The sequence below is a fragment of the Centroberyx affinis genome, unplaced genomic scaffold (genome assembly GCF_046629955.1).
Source record: "Centroberyx affinis isolate AG114_WGS23_722 - 3 ecotype Tasmania unplaced genomic scaffold, CSIRO-AGI_Caff_v1 ptg002214l_1, whole genome shotgun sequence".
Classification (NCBI taxonomy): Eukaryota; Metazoa; Chordata; class Actinopteri; order Beryciformes; family Berycidae; genus Centroberyx; species Centroberyx affinis.
This window is the reverse complement of record NW_027280516.1, coordinates 55976-74903: the sequence shown is the minus strand read 5'-3', so window position 1 is coordinate 74903 and position 18928 is coordinate 55976. Positions and strand designations below refer to the sequence as shown.

The following is an 18928-nucleotide window of genomic DNA, read 5'->3' as shown; positions in this document are numbered from 1 at the left end:
TTGTTTTCCCTCTATTTCTATCACTCTCCCTCTTCGCCGCTTTTGGCTCCTCTGTCAACAGGGTTCTTTCTCTCTTGCCGGGTAGAGTTTCCACTGTCACTTCAGTTGTTCCACCATCCGCCATTTCCGCTACTGGGGATAGCTACCGGGGAAAACCTATCCTATTCCTCTTTTGGTTGCGCAATGGATGACGCACTTCCTTTGTGCCGTAAATCGAGCTTTCATTCTCCCGGGAGATCGTACCTGGTGGCAGACAGAATTGTATAGTGAAAGCGAGGCTTATAGGGAACCAATCTAAATGCCGATGGTGTCGTTATTCTATAGCCATTACACTGTGCAATCAACATTTACTTTATAATGATGAGTTAAAGCAAAAAAGTTGTCTATAGGGTCTTTAAGCTCCCAGGTCTGATACAAGAGAAAGAAGACAGTGTTAGTTTAGAAGTTTGATCTATTTCTGATATATGTGTTTTGATTCGCTGAGCTGTCTCTCACTTAATGACATTCCTGAACATCCTTCAAATATGGATCTGGATGATCTGGATGATCTGATCTGGATGGTTTTCATACATACTCACCTCTCCCTGAAGGTGTTTGTTGCTGTGAGCGAGCCACCAGCCAGCTGCTCGTATCCTTCTTGCTAATGTGAGCAGGGACCTTGCCTTGCATCTGTCGCACCAAGAAGACAAGACAAGACCATAGGGGAACTATAATGTGTCTAGTGACTTTACCCATCACACACATCACACTTTATGGTACTTTTCCATAAGATGGATCCGAGTGTTGTTAAAATATTTAGGCTCTCTCAGCACGTCTGAATTTGCGAGCACAGTAGGCAATCACAGAACTCCTTTCAATTAGATTAAGCAAAATCAGATTTAGCAAACTACTTACAACTAACAGCTTGCGAGAATGGGTCAATTACACAATGTTAGGTAATGAGTTAGAAATGCAATACTTTTAATTGGCATATGTTTATAGGCCCATAAATGACTCAGCCATCAACCACCTTGAGCCATTCCATCGTCAAAAACTTTATTTTGTAATTTTGCAAGACAGCAGTGTTGGCTCTAAACAGTTTTAATGAGATACTGCTGAACTGAAGGGCATTATCTTGTTTAATTAAACAGTATCATAGGAGAGGGAGTGCTATGGAACTCGGCCTGTGGCCTCAAGCCTACGACCACAAGACACTGGTGCCAATAATCACTATATACTGTAGCACAGCCTCGGGTATATTATTTTTTTTTATTCAACAGCATTTATACAGTAGTATCAAGCATTAAACACAGACACAAGCTTTGGTTGACAATTTTGTAATAATTAGATTTTGGTCCTTCAGCAAATCTTAGCTCCCAGTTGCTAAGCAATAAACATCCTCCTTGCGTGCTTCATTTCATTGAACGGAGTCAAGAAATTAAATTTAAACGAGGTGGAGTGATACCCTTTGCGATCTAAGGTGCAAGTTCTAATGGAATGCCTCTCACCCAGTCAGAACACATGGGTCGGAAACAAATGTTGCATAATAAGTAGATGGCACATTTACATTCCATTGCCATGGGAAACAGAATCCGATGATGATTCATGAGAGAGAATAGCTTCAGAATTCACCTCTTTATGGTGCAATCTAGACATATTGGGGTCTTCCTCAAGGACACAAATGCAAACAGTAAAAAAATAATAAACTTTATTACCACTATTATTTAATTAATTTAATTTCCTTTGTCAGATAATTTAATAATTATAATTCATGCTAATTTAGCTGAAATTATATATATCAAATTTCTTTTTGTTTGTGTTTAAAATGTTTTTCTGTTTTAAAAAAGCAGGCTTATTTAGTAAAAGTTGTGACATGGGATTGCATTTGTGGTGGAATAATAGCAGAATGAGAAGTGTTGATAGTTTATATTTTCACAGTGTATCACATTGTTCATCATGGCCTTCAACTTGTTCTCTTGAGAGAAAAAATTCAAAATACACTTTGACTGCTCCACTTTTGCTGTGAAACACTCCCCTCATTCAGTTGTATTGTTGCTTCTTTTGTTCATTTTAAGCAAAATGAATGCCAACGTTCACTGTGGATCCTCCCTAGAGATAAATTCTGTATCAAAGAGAGAGAGAGAGAGAGAGAGAGAGAGAGAGAGAGAGAGAGAGAGAGAGAGAGAGAGAGAGAGAGAGAGAGAGAGAATAGTGTGTGGTCTTTCAGGGACAGCCAGGCCCTGTAGAGAGTTGCTCAGCGGCTGCTAACAGTGTGTCAGCCTTCTTAGTCAAAGTAATAGTTTAGGGGCAGCTGTGTCAAAAAGTAACTTTATGTTTAATGCAGCTTGATCCTGAACAAAAGGGCACTGCAGCAGAGATTCTCATTAAAAACAACCCAGCTCTCCCATCAGCTGGTTGGACAGGCCGTACTGGGAACAAAGCCAAAGGCAGGAAATAACTGTGGAATATGCGTGATGGACACTCAGTCCTAGATGTAACATCCTTCAAGCTTTTCATTACATTGTAGAGAGGACAGAAAGTTTTCTCTGCTTAAGCTAGGAGGAAGAGAGATAGTCTAATAGTTTACAGACATTTTGTCATCAAAGCAGTTCATTTTGAGTCAGCTATTTGAACTCACTTTTTTTTTTAACTTATTTGTCATACCATTGGAATATGATATTTTTAATGCAAGATCAAAGTCATCCTTATTATTCCAATTCAGATCACTGTGAGAGGTACTTGCAAGACTGACATGAGTTAAATATGATTTAATTAGATACATAGGCTACTTATACAACAGCTCAACATTCTACAGAGGCAGAAGCAAAGGGCTGTAAAAAGACAAAAGCTTAAGTAGGTATTCTAGCCAGGTATTGGAGGAGTGTGACTTTTGCCCTCTGATAATGATCAACCATTCACACATTCCTTTCTCTTGAGCTCAGGGAGAGCATACGTGGCCTTGAGGTGTACCTTTGAGGCTGTTTCACACTCGTTTCCATTGTAAAGCTACTAATAAGTGGTCATCGGCTGAGGACAGCTGGCCAATCTGGAATACACAAGTTCAAGCAACTGGTTCAATAAGCTATCAATGAGTCTTCTGCTGGGAGAATGTGGGAAATTCATGACAGGTTTTGTAAAGAAGGAGAAGGCAGACTTCATATAAGGAGACTATAAGCCAATTTTAAAATTAACGTTTTCAGTTGTTATTTTTGAAAAGCAAATGCATGACCAAGGCTAACCAAGGCTGGTCCCATACTGTACTGTTAAGCTGCTTTGGAGAGTTTTATATATTTGTAGTGCTTAAAGGTCCACAGCAACTCTTTGTCATGTTCATACCTGGCTGCATGAGAAAGCCTCACAGCATGATACTGCATGCTAACATTAGCTTGTTAGCTAGTATTTTGTCTTTTTGACATAACAGCTAGGCCTATGTGACAGACTGTAATTCCTGGCCTGTTAGCATTTTGTGCTCCTGAATCAAGTCACATTTTGCTGTCTAGCAGTTGTGTGGCAACAGAAACAGAAAGATATGTCAGTGACAGCATTTGTATTATGTTTCATTGAAACTCAAACTAAGTGATGACAGGCTGAGTCAGAGCTGATGGAAAATGGGCTTTTCAACATTACTGGCACTAGTGAGAGAACCTGTCTCTGCCCCGACTTCCGGGTTGGAACTCTACTCTACTCTACTGCATGCTGGCAGCCTGCGCCATGCTGGCAGCCTGCGCCTTTAAGGGGCCGTGGAGGAGGGCGTGTTCAAAAGCACTATTGAAGCAGAGAGGCATTGAACTGACTTATTGCGCTTCTGAGCTGCAGCACCGCTACAGAGGATGCGGTGACAGTAATAGTAGCAGTTCTCTGAAAAAAGAGACTTGTCTGTCTGTCTAACACAGTTTCCTGTACTTTGCGAGAGTTGATCGGACCGTTCCTCCTCCGCTGCTGTTCGATGAACGCACCCCCATTGTGAACCTGCTGGGGGACCTAAGTGGAGCAGCATCCGGCTTTTATGAATGGGATGCACGGTAAGTGTACGCTTTATTGTTAGTACTCGCACTTCACCTTCACAATATAAAAATGCTGCCTTCCATTAGTTTATACAACTCAAATATGTATTTAGCAATCCGGCTTTAATCGGTGATTAAAGGATTATGGTGAGCAAGGGAGCTGACGCTTTTGTGGTCAGCTACTTATTGTTCCCAGCCAGTGACCCACCCTGAATCAGCGCATTATTGTAATGCAATCGCATCACTGATACAGGCAATCGTAAATCAAATGCTTTAACTGAACAATTAGAACGATTTTTATGCTTTCCTTCTATAAATAATTTCTTAATGGGTCTTAATAGTTGCGAGAATGTGTCTCTGCAGCCCATCAGAGAAACAATGTTGGCAGAGTAGTAGCATGTTATAGCATCACAGTGAGTAGCTGGAAATGTCTTGAAGCTGAAATTGATGAATGCACTTTCCACCTATTCCAAAAGTAAAACACAAAATTCCACATAGGCTATATTTCAGGATATGTTGGAGAAATGTGTTTCAAAATTGGCCAAAAAAAGTAAAATTTTAAAATGTTCAGTGTCCAAACTATATTTTGAACAGATGTAATTTAGGCCTACGTGTACAAATACCCTACATGTCTGGCCATTTTTGCTCTATTTTGAGCATGGGTTCTCAAGCATGGGTGAAATGTTTTTTGACAGTATGGGATCATATGGAGTCATAAGAACTTCCGCTTCAGACTTGATGTTGGCTATGGATTTTCCAAGACGAGAGAGGACTGAAAGCACACACACACTTTGTACCTCAGCTCCTTGCATGCCAGTGGGGGTGAGCTGCTCTGTGTGCACGCCCGTCCCGTTTGTCCAGTTCATTACCCCCAGATCCCAGAGCTTGTTGACTTGGCCGCCCCATTCAATTTGCTTGGCATGGGAGTCACGATGGCATCTGATGAGCTCATTGACTGGGATAATAACATAATGGGCCTCAGGTCTGTAGGCCATCACTGCTGCACTGATAAGAACTCCAACTGTTGGAAGAGATGATAATGCTATCAGAGGTAAATTAGGCTTTGTATTCACAGGTTCCAATGTGACATTTGACCTGTCTTATCCGAAACACACAGAGAGCTTTGTGAGATGTCAGACTGTTCTGCCTGGGTGCCTTGATGGATTTAGCTTGACAACACAGCAAACAAGCCAAAGCCTCATCTGCAAGGTTTAGGTGTCCTAAGCCTGGCCTGTTTATTTATTTATTTTTGCCAGAAGTCTCTCTGAAAAGCAGATGAGGATTTGGGGAGGGGTGGGGTGGATTTTTAACCAGTCCACACAGGTTCTGTTCTCTCTACTTTCTCCTGTCTCTGAGATTACAAAGCATCTAATTGCCTGCGGGAGACATTTGTTGTGAGCCGGAAGGTGAAAGTTATCCTTCCCCCGTGCGGTGTTGGACGCTGTGCCAAGTACTCTGTTATTGGGCACTGCGTAGTGTAGACAGCAGCTGCTGGCTCATGGCCCAGGCAGCACAACCTGCTCAGAGGTTGGTTTGGGGTTAGAAAGTGAGCGAGTTAATGCACTTGACTTTTATTTTGGGGATAGTCGTTGTCTCACTATCTCTCCGTGGTACTGCTGAACTGCCACTTTAGTGTATTATTTGTGGCTGGTGAGTGTATAGTCCTGCGTCCATGTTTGAACATGCCTGCAGTTTGTGTGCTCATTTGAGGCAATGTGTGTGTCCTGTCTGGCCCCCTCACATTCCAGGAAATTCCAATATAAACTGTTATTTTTTTTCGTGGAATGCCTCTGAGGATGGTGACACTGAACTGTTGGATTATTACAGAGAACATGACAGGTCACTTGAAGAATGTGTAGCATAACTAACATGTTGGGTTGTTGTGATTGTTTCAACGTCTTTGCTTAGTTACTACCCACAAGCCTGTAAATGATACACATAAATCCCTGCTCGGTGGACAATTTTCTAGTTATACAAAACAGTACTTTCTCTTGGTGCACATTTTGCGGAACTAGCTGACTAGTTTGCGCTATGGCCGACCTTTGAAACACAGTTCATTAGTTCACTGCCACAACCTTTTATATAACCTTGTTGTCCCAACATCGAATTCCAAGGGCGTCTCGTATGTCAGTGTGTGAATGCTGTGTTTGTTCCTGTGCCTTTTGTTTGCTGGCATTGTTTTCTAGTCTTACCCAACATGGAGCATTGTGACCCAGCATGCTGGGGTTGGTACCATAATAAGCTGGAGGAAATGTTTATTCAGCACTGCCATCCTGTTTCCCTGTCACTAGTTGTAAATATTCATGGAGCTGATATCAGCTCGGTACCAGACAAGGTCACGTAACCTCAAACTGCACAAATGTTGCTCTAAAATCTGACTAAAAGCTTTGGGTAGATTCCTTGACAGTAAAGCTCATTTGTGAACTATCTGAGCCCTTCTGTTCTCTGTTGTATTTGCATTGTGTTAACCAGATAATTGGATGTTAAAGAAAACCCATGTACAGTACATTATCCACTTAAGAGTGAGACTGTAGATTGCCCCTCTGCTGACAGTTTTACCACACAGTCAAAGGTTTCCTTGAAGTTTCCTAGAAAAAAACCCAAAACATTTGTTTTGAAGAAAGAGTCCTCAACTGTTTTGCTCCTCAGCTCGAATGATCATTGCTTCTTTGGCTTCCCTTCAGCTTGTGCATTTCACTGCTTTTCATCTGTTCTGGTCCTATAATTATAGCACTCTAAAGCAAGATTCTCTGGATCCCATAATTTCCCCACATTCTTTCCACTGAGGAGCACGAGGACAGGTTTCCACCAGAGCGTTTTAACATGTAAACTCACTCCACTGCTGCAGCTCAGCACTAGGAGACACCTGGCCAGACTGTGGCTGTCTCTCCTGGGCGGCGGTATGGACACCTGGGCTGGAGGCTGGAGCTTTCATCGGCTTTACAGTGACTCAGCTCCCTGATGTGGAATATAGACAGATGCCGGTTGTGTTTAAGTGCGTGCTAAAATGATTTTAGTCTCTAAAAATGGGATGTTCCATATACTGATCCATGCCATGTAGAGCTGCTTTTGAACACACGACCCCAGCACTGGCCCACAGCTCTGTACATTATTAAAACTGTACCGTTGATGGAGATATGAGCTGTGTTTGTTTGGTTAGCCCATCAGTAATGCAGCATGATGGAGGAGGGCTGTGTTTGTATTGAGTGGTCAGGAAGGGCAGGCTGAGTAGATTTCCGGAGAGATGGGAGGGTTTGCTGGCTCATACTCTCTTTGTCCTCCCTGTGGATGCACTGCCCAACACACCGACACGCTCCTCTGTTACACTCTCCCGTCATGTGTGTATACAGGAGCTACATGCACATGTAATTTATTGTGTTTTTTGTGAGCAGTAGGCTAATTGCCGTGTTGAGGTTGCTTGTGTCAGTCACTTATCTCAGGGGCGATTAGTCACATTCTGGCAGTTCTGTGTGTATACACGGCTCCAGAGCGCTTGCCCGGATGTCTTTGTACAGATAGCGACCAATTAGTTCAGCCGGTGAACTGGAGCTTGCACTGGACCTTGCAGGTCCAGGCAGAGATGAGTGCACAAGCTGGGAAGGATTTAACCGTATTGTGCCGCTGAAAACATTCAAAGTAATTTAGCCACACCCCAGTCCGTGATGTCAAAGCAGGTATGTTGCCTTTGACAGCCGTTGCAAAACATTAGCTTTGACAACACAGACTGAGGTGTGGCCAGAAGTGCAACATGCTTGAAAGTTTCAGCTCATAAGTGTTGATATGCTCTTTAAGTTGTTATTTCTGGCATGTTCTCCTGATGCTGTCCCCAGTCCCAACCCTCTCTCTGCCAATTCTCTCTGACTATATAAAAACACTCTAAATGCCAGGGTGGTGCCACCGTCGTCCCCCCACCCCCCCACCTTTTTGGATTTAGATGCCATGCCCAGTACCCAGACTATAGTGGCAGGGAAAAGGGACACCATTCTGATGCAGAGCAATACTGGCTGGCATTTCAATAGCGTGTTTGTAACCCGATAGTACTGAGAAGGAATAGCAGGAGTGGAGGATATTGTTTGTGTATAAAAGGCATTGTCGATCCACAGAAATGATTTTTATCAGTCTTACTTGACCGACAAAATACTCGTCATTCTTGAATGTGGGGAGAACAGCGCTCTTGTCTGCCATCCGCTGTTTGTGTTTCTAATGAAAGCTGACAGTTTCATCAAAGCAGAGAGAGAGAAAGAGATGTGGTGTCGTGTCTGGAGGCTGTGTTGGCTGTAAATGTAAAAGACACAGTCATCTCCTCTCTGGTATGAGAGGTCAGCTGCTGCACGTCTAGCTGACTTGCTTCAGGCCTTGTTCTCTGCCAGGCCCATTCTCATTGGCTGTCGGCTGTCTTTTTGGAAGCTGGTGTCTTCACTCTGTCCTGCATCTGATCCATGGACTCCCTTGATTTATGCTCCCTTGAATTGTTCTGCCTTCTTCTTCCTGGCTTTTCTGTATCTTGGTCACGATCTACTTGCTTATCTGTGTTTTAACAGCGTAGATGTGGCAGATGAGCTTGCTACTGTGGAGTTATACAGTAGTTGGCTTATTGATGGTTATGATAACGCTGGCTAAGCATTTGGTAGAGTAGTTTGAAGCGTTGCTCCATGAGTGCTGCTACCATCCTATACTGATTATGTGGAATTAACAGTGTATTGAGTTACATAATCATTTACCAGTCCTGGAAGTTATTTTTAAAGCTCACTGAATGAGGTCTTGTGAGTTTGTTCTCCAAGTCCAAGCTACTTACCTCCTAATATTCCACTGACTGATCTTGGGGTAGGTAGAGGTTTAGCATTCATCACCAGTATGAATGCCAGTTCAAAAACTTTAGGCACTTTGATTAGCAGGAGAGCACTAAACACCTGCTGGGCTTTGATCCCGATACAATTCTCTCAACTCTTGTCCTGGTGGGTGAGGTGTGACATGAGCACAGCTGATTACCTCACACTGACTTCCTGAGTACAAGCAGAGACAGCAAAAGCACTGTTATGTGGCTTTCACAGTAGATGGTATATATGCACGCACGCCTGCACACACACACTGTGACCATGGCTGGTGAGGTGTGAGCAGGGGCAGGTCAACAAGTGCAGTTTAGACACAGTCAGTTGCCATGCCCAGCCTTTCCCCATCATATTTATTTCATTTCACAGTTACAGATTTTGGATTTGCTATGCTCCTAAGACCACAGGGGATTTACACTTTGATCGAAATGAGCCTTTTGGCATTCCTGCTGTATTGGGACAGCAGGGTGGAGAATGGCAGGGGAGATGGGTGGTGGAGGGGGGCACACAAGGTCATGAACTGGATCTGAATCTACAGCAACACAAGCACATGGCATGTTTCTTAGCCCGCAGAACTATGGAATCGTCCTAAGTGAGCCATTTTGGCAACATTAAATCCAGTTATTGTGTATGAATGAAGGCTATATTTGTAGGTGCTTATTAGATCAATAGATGTATGCTCTCATCGCTGTATTTATCTCAGAGGGCAGCGGTGGCTCACTGTCTGTTGTTCCCTGTCTGTGTGATTGAGAGATAATGTGATTTCCACTGTTTGTCCTTGGGCTGCTCCTTCCTAAATGAGATATTCAGCCCTGCTAAGTGAGTTGGGTGGCAGATAGCTATCTACTAGAGGCCATTTGTCTGCGTAATTACTGGAACATGTGTGTGACTGTGTGTGCAACCACTGAACAACAGTACATCTCTCTTGTCTTACACTCACAAACTAGTGGGGAGACGCAGTGTCCAGTAAGGAACAGGACGTTTGCATTTACAAACGTCCAGACGCTAGTCTGACAGGACGCTAGTCAGACTAGCTTTCTTTTGTAATTTAATGTTGCCACCACACACACAAATGAGTTCAAGTTCACTCGTCTCGTGCAAAGGATCAGAGACTGAGAGCAAGATGTGAACAAGACAGAGGAAACCAGCCATTTTGGTCCCTGTTTTCCAGTCTCTTGGATGGTAGACTTGGGTGCATGTGGCCTCCCACCCCCCTCCTGCCACTCCACCCTCAGGTCATTCTGTGGCCCATCCAGGTCACTGACTCCAAATGGGGCAGACGAAGGGCCTCTCACAGCAGCAGCCACCCTCTCTGGGCCAGTAGAATACACACTGCAGGAATTGATTACCAGGAAGTTGCATCAATACTCAATTAGGCAAATGGGCCATTTGTCATGTTTAAGAATGGTGCATGTCTGCGAGGGTGAGTGATGTCTTGTGTATTAGCGTTGACTGGCCAAGTGTGAGAGTATTGAAAGGACGTGAAAAGTTATGTGGGTCTTAAACACACATTTTCTGAGGGGGGTCATTATTTCTCTTTGATGTTGACCAGGGCTGTTTGTCATGCAAATAAATCCCCAGGCTTCTGAAGGCGGGTGCGGTATTGCAGTGTGTTAGATGAGCTGTAAAACATAAATGTGTGCTGTTAATTATGAATGCATATGCGTTTTAACTCATTATTCCGGCTTCCAGCTCTCATAGCCACTGTTCATTCATTCTCCTCTGATATAATGTTTGTCTACAGGAGTTGCATAACGACTACAGATCTTCCTTTGAGTTGAAGAATTCTTCCTAGTGAATCGATGGAGGTTACCGGCTCTGATTTAGTGCTCTGTTTTTTTTTCACCCACTTAATAGAAGTAAAAGAACCCATTCCTTCCTACAGTATTTCTGTGGATTTGCCTTGGAGGGTTTGGGTGTGTATTCTGCTCCCTTAAAGTTTGGTCATAACCATATAGTATTTAAGCAGATTTAGAACCCTCCTCAGTCCCAGGCTAGGTTATATTGATAATGGAGTTATGTGATCTATAAACAGAGCTAACATTACATTCCCAGAGCATAAATACATTTGGGGAAACGGGCTGGAATGTTATTTCCCCAACCAGATGTCAAACGACGAGAGTAGTGCAGCAGCACTGGCGAAGGTTTGGAACGGTTCCTAGTGTGTTCAAGTATATTGTGTGCGTGTGTGTGTACGCATGCACATACTGATGCTTTGCCTAGCAGTTGAGAAATACCACATCCACTCCAAGGATGGTCAGTCATCTTCCAAAACCCTATATATCATTCAAAGGGCTCAAGGTCTGTAGGTCAGTGGAGGCTGTGCAGAATGTGTGTTAGTTTGTGAGGCTTGTAAACAGTCTCCAATTTCTCTGTCAAAACTGAACATTGCAGCTGTACCTCATCTGCCTGCCCTGTCCGTTTCTGTCCCATAGTCTCAGCAGTGTGCTGTGTTGCAGCCTGACCATGGGTGTTGTGAGAGTCTGTTTATAAAGTCAATCCCCCCGCTGTGACCTCGCGGTTCCCACGCTAACTGCTGCCTCTCTCAGGCCCTTTTCCACTTTTTCATTCACATGTACACCCACACACGCATGTACACACACACACACACACACACACACACACACAGTCAGGTTTGATATAACTGTTAAAGGCCTGTGTTACTGCAGAGCTTCCTGGGTCTGGTTTAGATTCAGCTGAGAAGATGAAGAACAGAGCCGGTCTGGCCTGTAACAAATTTCTGCATTCACGTCCCTAAGTTGGGCACCATTAAGCTTTGTTGTCAGCTTGTTTCTGGGGCCTGGGGGGTATGATGGAGTAGGGGAAGGTGGGGTCTCACCATCTCTCCCCTTCTCATCTACTGGTTGTTTTTCCGTCTGTTTACGCCACCCAGAAGCAGCTAGTCACAGAATCTTTTTTTTTTTTGTCCGGGTGTGAATTATTTCTGCCTCATTATTTCCAATGCAACCATATCAGCAGATCATGCAGCTTCAACAATAAACATGTTTCTGTGTGAAAATGTGACCTTGTTTGTGTGCTTTAGCCTGAACCCATTAGGGGCTCATGGAAACTATTCACATCATGTCCAAGCCTCAGTCAAATGTGCTTCTATTAATATGGATAGTGCAATTTCCTGGCCTCCAGGTTTGGTAGATTTGTATATTATTATTCATTTCCTTTTGATAATTGAAAGATTTCAGTTACCCTACTTAAGTACACAAAACATGGATGCCGTGAATGATTGAAAATGGGGCAGATAGCAGATAAAAAAAGAAAGGATGTATTATCTGAACTCTGGGTTGATACAGAAGGAGGCCATGTGTTGCATGCTTGCATGAAGCCTGATGCCTTCTGCAGCCCCAAGGCAGGAAACGCTATTGACTGCTTGCTAGTGGGAGGGTGTTTCCACGGAAACCAAGGCAGGTAAGGGCATTAAGAGGAAGAGACTCAGCTGGCAAAGACGGGGGGTTGGAGACAGAAGAATGAGGTCAAGGCGCTGAAAAGCCTGCCACATTAACAGCGCTCCTACCAAAAACTCAGACTTAATAAATATCTTATGACGGCTTTCCTGGGGGTGATGCGAGGTAACAGTTTGGTGGTTCAGCGTTTTGATGGCCTTCTGTGTTAGTGTGAGTAAACAAACAAATAGAGGCAATATGTTCAAGCAAGAGAGAGGTGTAGAGTGTGCAAGGTAAGCATTTTCTTCAGCACTTGTGAATGTGTAGCCAAGGAGATTTTCCACTTTGGAATTAGATTTGCATGTGTTTTTGATATTTGTCTGTGGAAATTGCTTGCATTTCATTTTTCAGACCACCCTGCCAGTGCTCTTTTCATGTGTGTTTTATATGTTGGGCTTTATCACTGGCACACACCCTGCTCCTATCCTAGTGCAGCACCTGAGGTAGCAGCAGCATCTAGCTAGCAGCCTGGCATGAGGTCTGTACTGTCTGGGCCACAGGGTTTAACAATGCGGTAATGTGCTTTCTATCAGCTGTTAGCCACAACTCATCTCTAAGTTTTAAAGACTGTCGTCTGAGGAGAAGATGATACTGGTTAGGGTATTGTTTTGAGTCATTTGTCGTCTCTCCAATTCCAATTCCATTTTAGATAAGACTGTGCAACCGTGTCTGTTGCATAGTGTACCCGCTGGACAGGGTTATTTTTCTCTGATAGTTACGTAATTTACTTTTTTGTGACTGGAAGAAGATTGTCAAACTCTGGCCATATACTATGCTGTGCAGTCAAAGTTTTGCACCAGAAAGCCACTGGCAGCACTCCGATTTCCTCTCCGTTTCATGTTGGTCTGCGGCTTGGTGTTTTGGCCTCAATTATAATGCAATTTAAAGCAGAACCCTGTGGTGCTCCCCATCTTTTTCCAATGCAGCTTAGAGCTCATGTCACATAGATGTCAGAGTCGTGCTGTTTACCATTATAGTGTTGCATAATTGAGGGTTTCAATGATCGCTCTTATAATTAGTGGAACATTTAAAATTCCTAGAAATATTTTTATTGACTTGATGGAAATAAACAGCCAAATGTGAATATTCTCCAAACATAACATGGAAGCTGGGCAGTAGATGGAGGAGCTAGCTTAAGCTTAAGAATTCTGTGTTCTTCTGTGCTGCTGTATCTCGGTAGTGATTCAAGCCTCTTTGTTGTGAATTCCTCGGGCTGGGAGACTGTACCACCCCTCAGAGGCTTGTTTTATACGATGTGCTAAAGTGAGAGGGTTCACTTTGAAGTTGTTATTGCTCATACATTAGCTTTTGACTGAAGTACCAGCTCCATTCTCTTTTTAAAGTTACGGGTGAAATAGTAAGGATTTGATATAGGCCTATACAAAGGCATAATACTACTTTTCTTTCTTTTTTTCAGGTTCCCAGGCTGACTGAAATTGAGGAGCAGCAATATTCTTTCTAGAAAACGCATCATCAGCCATCATGCCAATCCTGAAACAGCTAGTGTCTGGCTCATCCCAGACCAAGCGTCGCTCACGCATGGACCTGACCCGGGAGATGATCAGCGCTCCACTGGGCGACTTCCGCCACACCATGCACGTCGGCCGCAGCGGCGATGCCTTCGGAGACACCTCCTTCCTCAGCAGCCGCTCTGGGGAGCCTCCTCCCTCTGAAACCACATCCTTCCCCCGCTCCCCGCGGCCGGGCCTCCTGTCTCGCACCTTCAGGAGCAGCAAGCGCTCCCAGTCAGTCACCAGGGTGGACCAGCACAGAGACAACATGCTGGCGACCCCTGGTGAGTCACCCACCTACGTCAAGAACGCCATGTCCCTGCCCTTCCTCAACGATGAGGACAGAGGGGACGGCATGGTGGCCAAGAGCCTGTCCTCCAGTCCTTTGAAGCAGCACGGGGAGCTGGATGGGAGGACTTCCAACGGCGCCGCTTCTGCAGCCGCTCACTTCCTGGAGCTGGATGAAAGGAGCTTCGGTGAGCTGACTGAGCTTCCGGAGACCTCCCGTCACTACGGAGGTGGAATGAAGCACGCCGAGTCGGTTATGTCCTTCCACGTCGACCTGGGACCCTCCATGCTGGGCGACATCCTGGGCGTGATGGAGAAGGAGGAGGATGACCTCGGCTACGAGGAGGGTAAGAGTAGTGAGGGCCACATCTCGCCGCCCCTCAGCACCCATGGAGAGGGAGAGGGAGAGGATAGTGTGGAGGGGGGGAAAGATGAGGATGAAGAGGAGCGGGAGGTGGCAGAGGAGGAAGAAGAAGAAGAAGACGAAGAAGCAGAACTGCAGCTAGCCTCCACGCATCTAGGCAGCTCTGTGCATCTGGAACCGGAGCATGGAGGGCCCTACACCCCAGAATACACCCCCGAGACCCGGCCCAAACACCTGCAGCACCTGGACAGCTGCTCCATGTCCAGCTCCGGCTCTGCTGCCCTGGAGGAGAAACCAAACAGCCAGACCTACACAGGAGATACAGACAGCGCCACGTTCAGTGCCCCCCCAGAGGAGGAGAGCAACTTCTCCTCTTTCATGGAGGACGAAGATGATGAGATTCGCGTATGAGAATCCAAAGCCTCCTAAAAAAAAATAGGGCAGAGCTCTAGAACGGGTTTACGTGAAACTAGCAGCTCCTCTGACAATGTGGATTTACACTTGAACGGAAATAAAACATTGTTGCTGGGTGCTGCGGGAATGGGAGAGTGGAGGAGGAGGAGGAGGACTCTTGCTTTGTGGTCTGCTCCTCCTGCAAGGAGAGAGACTGTGACTGCTCCTTCTGGAGGAGCACAGACTGTCACAGAGCCGCTCCCTCTCCCTCCACTTTCTGTTTGTCTGTCAATCTGTCGCTCTCTTTGAGCACTGAGGGAACCGACATGGAAGAGCAGCCACTCGACGAATATGGAACATTCCAGAAGTAAGCGGAGAGGGGGAAAAAAGGAACTTTTGTCGGAAAGACACTTTCCATAACTAAAGCTCAGTTCATGCTTTCTCTCTCTCTCTCCCTTCGCTTGATGTGTCACAAGTGCTTAGCTTAACTTTTTTCATTCGATTTGCCTCTCCTCTTGTTGTGTTGCTTTCTCTCTGGCTGTGGGACATCATGAGGCCTGAGCCGAACAGAGGACCTCTGTCAATGCAGGAGCAGTGATGGGTATCTTGTCACAATAAAGGGGGCTGTGTATCTGTCACTAGACTCTGGGCTTTTGAGTGTGAAGGCCTGGCTTGAGCCTCCTTCATCTGAAAATATATCAGTAAAGTGCCATAGATTACTGTCGTGTAAATGCTTGTGACATTCTTTTTCTGCAGTTTCCTTCCTTACGTAACGTTTTGGGTGTTTGTGACACTGCACAAACACTGCAGCTTCCTGCTATAAAGTTGGACCACAGAGCCCAAGCCAAGATCTTTCCCTCTGTTTACTTCACTGTGAGCACCACTCAGCCTAATGCTCAGTGTAAATTAGAGTTAGCAGGGCTGTAAAGCTAATGGAGAAGCATTGGCCTGCAGTAACTATAAACCATGGTGTTACTACAGGAAGCCAGAGTGGTGAGGAGAAGCGTGTACCAAACTGGAGAGGGGTAGACTGTAGACTGTGGGTAAGAGGGTATTTGTTTTTCCATTTTCCCACCAACAAATCACTTTTTCACCCTGGATACAGCTGAAGACATAATTAAGACGGTTATACAGATTTCTTTGAACTGACATGAATAGGGTATCCTCCTTCTACTTATCTGTCATTATTTTTGCAATCTAGTTGGAACTGAAACGTGTTTTGATAACCACTTCCTTCCTTGTTTGTCTACATCTGAGCAGCTGCAATGGTGCAGCTGAACTGAGTTTGCGAAAGATTGTGGACTCCTCTGTAGTCCATAGGCGGCCTTCATGTAGAATCCAGTTTCCACCACTACTTGTGAGAAGGGTTTTAGGTTATGCGTTGTTTAACAACACCAGTGAACCAGCAGGCACAGTTAAACCAGACACTAGTATTTGGTGTTTATTGTTACCTGTTGTTTTTTTATATAATTGAAAAAAACTTTGCTATGTTTGTTTTGTTATGTTCTGAAAGAGAAGACACAGCCGCAGATGCATGAGCATTAAGAAAATAGCTTGTTATTTTTATGCAAGCTGCAGTGAGTGCTACAGCAACTCGACTGCATCTCTTGCATCATTACAAACCATGGCTAGATTACTGAGTTTGAGTGGTGTTGATTGGTTTCACTGCCATAACTGAAACTGACAGATGTGCCAAATCACAATTTCTAGCCATAAATAATTTTAGTTATGGAGCTGACTGTTGCGGGAGCCTGTCAAATCTTCCTGTCACCCTCTCCTCTGTACCATTAATCACTGTTGAAATTAAGTTAGGACTGACTGAGTTTAAGCTTGCAGGTTGGAAAAATGGAAGAAGAGTGTAATTAAATATTGTTCAAAGACTCAATCTCCTGCAGAAAAGAAAGGAAAACAATGAATTTAATAACTGGATATTTATGTTCCCAGTCACTGAAACACTAAATATTATTTTTAAGTAAGGCTAAGCATATTTCACTTGCTCAGCAGTCAAATATTCAGTCCTGTCCATGGTTCAGTAATTTTGAGAAGAGTCTGTGTGAATGGGAAGTTTTATGTGGAGTTTGTTGCCCTTTCCTGTACGATGTTGTATATTATTATGCCTTACTATTTCTTCTTTGTGTAAGAATAATGTATATTTACAGTCCTTTTTTCCGTATTATCCGAAATAACCTATATTTTTCAATAAAAGAAAAGCTGAACACCTTTACTCCTGTGTGTTGTTACTGCCTCGTGATCTTTTCATTTTGTCTCGATAAATCAGAAGATAATGCAGTACATGGTGCGCTCCATGTGAAGTGCAACTCAATCAAGCAGCGTTTACAAAGGAATTCGTCGAGTGCCTCCTGTTTCCTCTTGCTATTCTTGGGGTCTCCCAGTAGAGGAAGGAAGGAAGCAATTGAGGCATAGTTGGACGTGTCTCTCCGAAGCATTAGCTGTGCAAGCGGAGAATGATGTGATGACTCATGGGTATATGTGGGAGCGGGGAGTACAGGCCAAAATTTAAAGGTTAAAGAAAAGAATGTTTTATATTAAAATTGGCCTTTGTTGAAGCATTTATCTACTTCAGCCATGAAAAAAGGCCTGTTTTATGATTTGTGTTGCTGGAGGTGCCTCTGACCCCCTTGTGCCCCCGTGGAGCAGCTGGACTTGGTCTCCCTCAATATCACCCATGGGGACAGATGGGGGGGATGGGGGCAGGATGGACGACAGAGAGGGGGAAATGTTTCATCTCTTTGTCCTGGCGGGCTACCTGATCATGGATGGCTGGATTGATGAATGGAGATGGGATGTGTGTCTTCTCGCCATGCTGGTTAGAGGATGGACGAGAGCATAGCCGCTATCATGGACTCACACTATAGACAACATAGCAGTAAGCCCTGCTATGTCTATCATCCATAGTAAACTATTAAACCCTTCACAGCCCAGAGTATGGAGCAGAGTTAAATTTCGTTCACACTTCTGGCTGACTATTTAAGACTTCAGCCTGGATACCCTCACATTAAAACAGCTCCATTCCTCTTCGGTATCAGTCTTATTCTCATTCTGTCCTTCACCTCCTCTTTATCTGGCTGGGATGTTTTATCTCCTTCCCCTTTCAGTTTTTCTCAGTCACATTATGCCACAGAGCTCAGTCTACCAGAGGGCTAGAAAAAAATAAAAGCCGTTATTCTTATGCTTGCACTAAGAACAGGCCATTTATATTGATTGTTGTGATCAATATAAACCAGTGGTGCTATTGATCCTACTTTTCTCTGTCTGTATGACGCCATTAGTCTTTTACAGATTGTTTGCTTGCTTGTTTGTTTGAGAGAGAGAGAGACTAAATCGTCACCACATCTTTCAACAAGTCTTCATTTTATCACTGAATTCTTTCATTGCTTTATGCTGCTGATCCAGCAACATGGACCGGCTCACTCACTCTGTCCAACTCTTGTTATCTACTGCCATCTAGTGGTTGTGTGCAGCCCACATCTGGTGATGGGTGTGTCTCTGTAATTACTGAAATACGATCTGACTTTAGGGTATGGGTAGTGCCGAATTAGTGTGTATATTCATCTAATGAATGTACCATCTCACGCTCAAATCATTTGTCAAAGGCCTAAACCATGTTGGCTGATGGTTTGCTTTTTAAAATACAGTATATATTTTTAAATAGCCTTTAGGTTTACAGTGTCTGCAACAAATTAAAAGCAAAAATTCTCCAGCTCCTTAACAAGACTGTCCAATGAGATTATTTGGATGATTTGCATTAAGAAGCAGTAGTTGTCCCACACATTTGAACTTAACACAGGAGACCACTGATTTGTTAGGGGGGCACAGCACACCTCCCTCCCCCTGTAGAGACTCGTTGTAATTGGAGTCTGGCTTGCAGCTGTTTCTCACTCTCAAACACCCTGGATGTAGTTTCTCATCTGCTTCAGTGGCTGTCAAATGTCATTTCCCCTTGGATTCCAACTCTCTTTGAGAAACGTATTTGCTTTTTCCCGCGGCCAATGGGAGGCGCTCACTGCCTTCAGGTTTAGTATGCCAGCAGCCCCTGCCTGGACCCTCAGCCTTTTCCGCCAAATTCCATGAGCAGACTTGC

General features: G+C 44.3%; 1 protein-coding gene across 2 annotated transcripts; it reads left to right on the top strand.

The window, feature by feature from the left end:
* The first annotated feature begins 3806 nt into the window (after positions 1–3806).
* Positions 3807–17011, top strand: cdc42ep4a (CDC42 effector protein (Rho GTPase binding) 4a). 2 transcript variants are annotated; one of them, XM_071532574.1, is made up of 2 exons: positions 3807–4001; positions 13688–17011. In XM_071532574.1, exon 2 carries the CDS (start codon positions 13753–13755, stop codon positions 14842–14844), a length of 1092 nt encoding a protein of 363 aa, XP_071388675.1. In that variant the 5' UTR covers positions 3807–4001; positions 13688–13752; the 3' UTR covers positions 14845–17011. The 2 variants fall into 2 exon arrangements, with proteins under 2 accessions (XP_071388675.1, XP_071388676.1); XM_071532575.1 differs by lacking the exon at positions 3807–4001 and adding an exon at positions 12397–12503.
* Positions 17012–18928: the final 1917 nt, after the last annotated feature.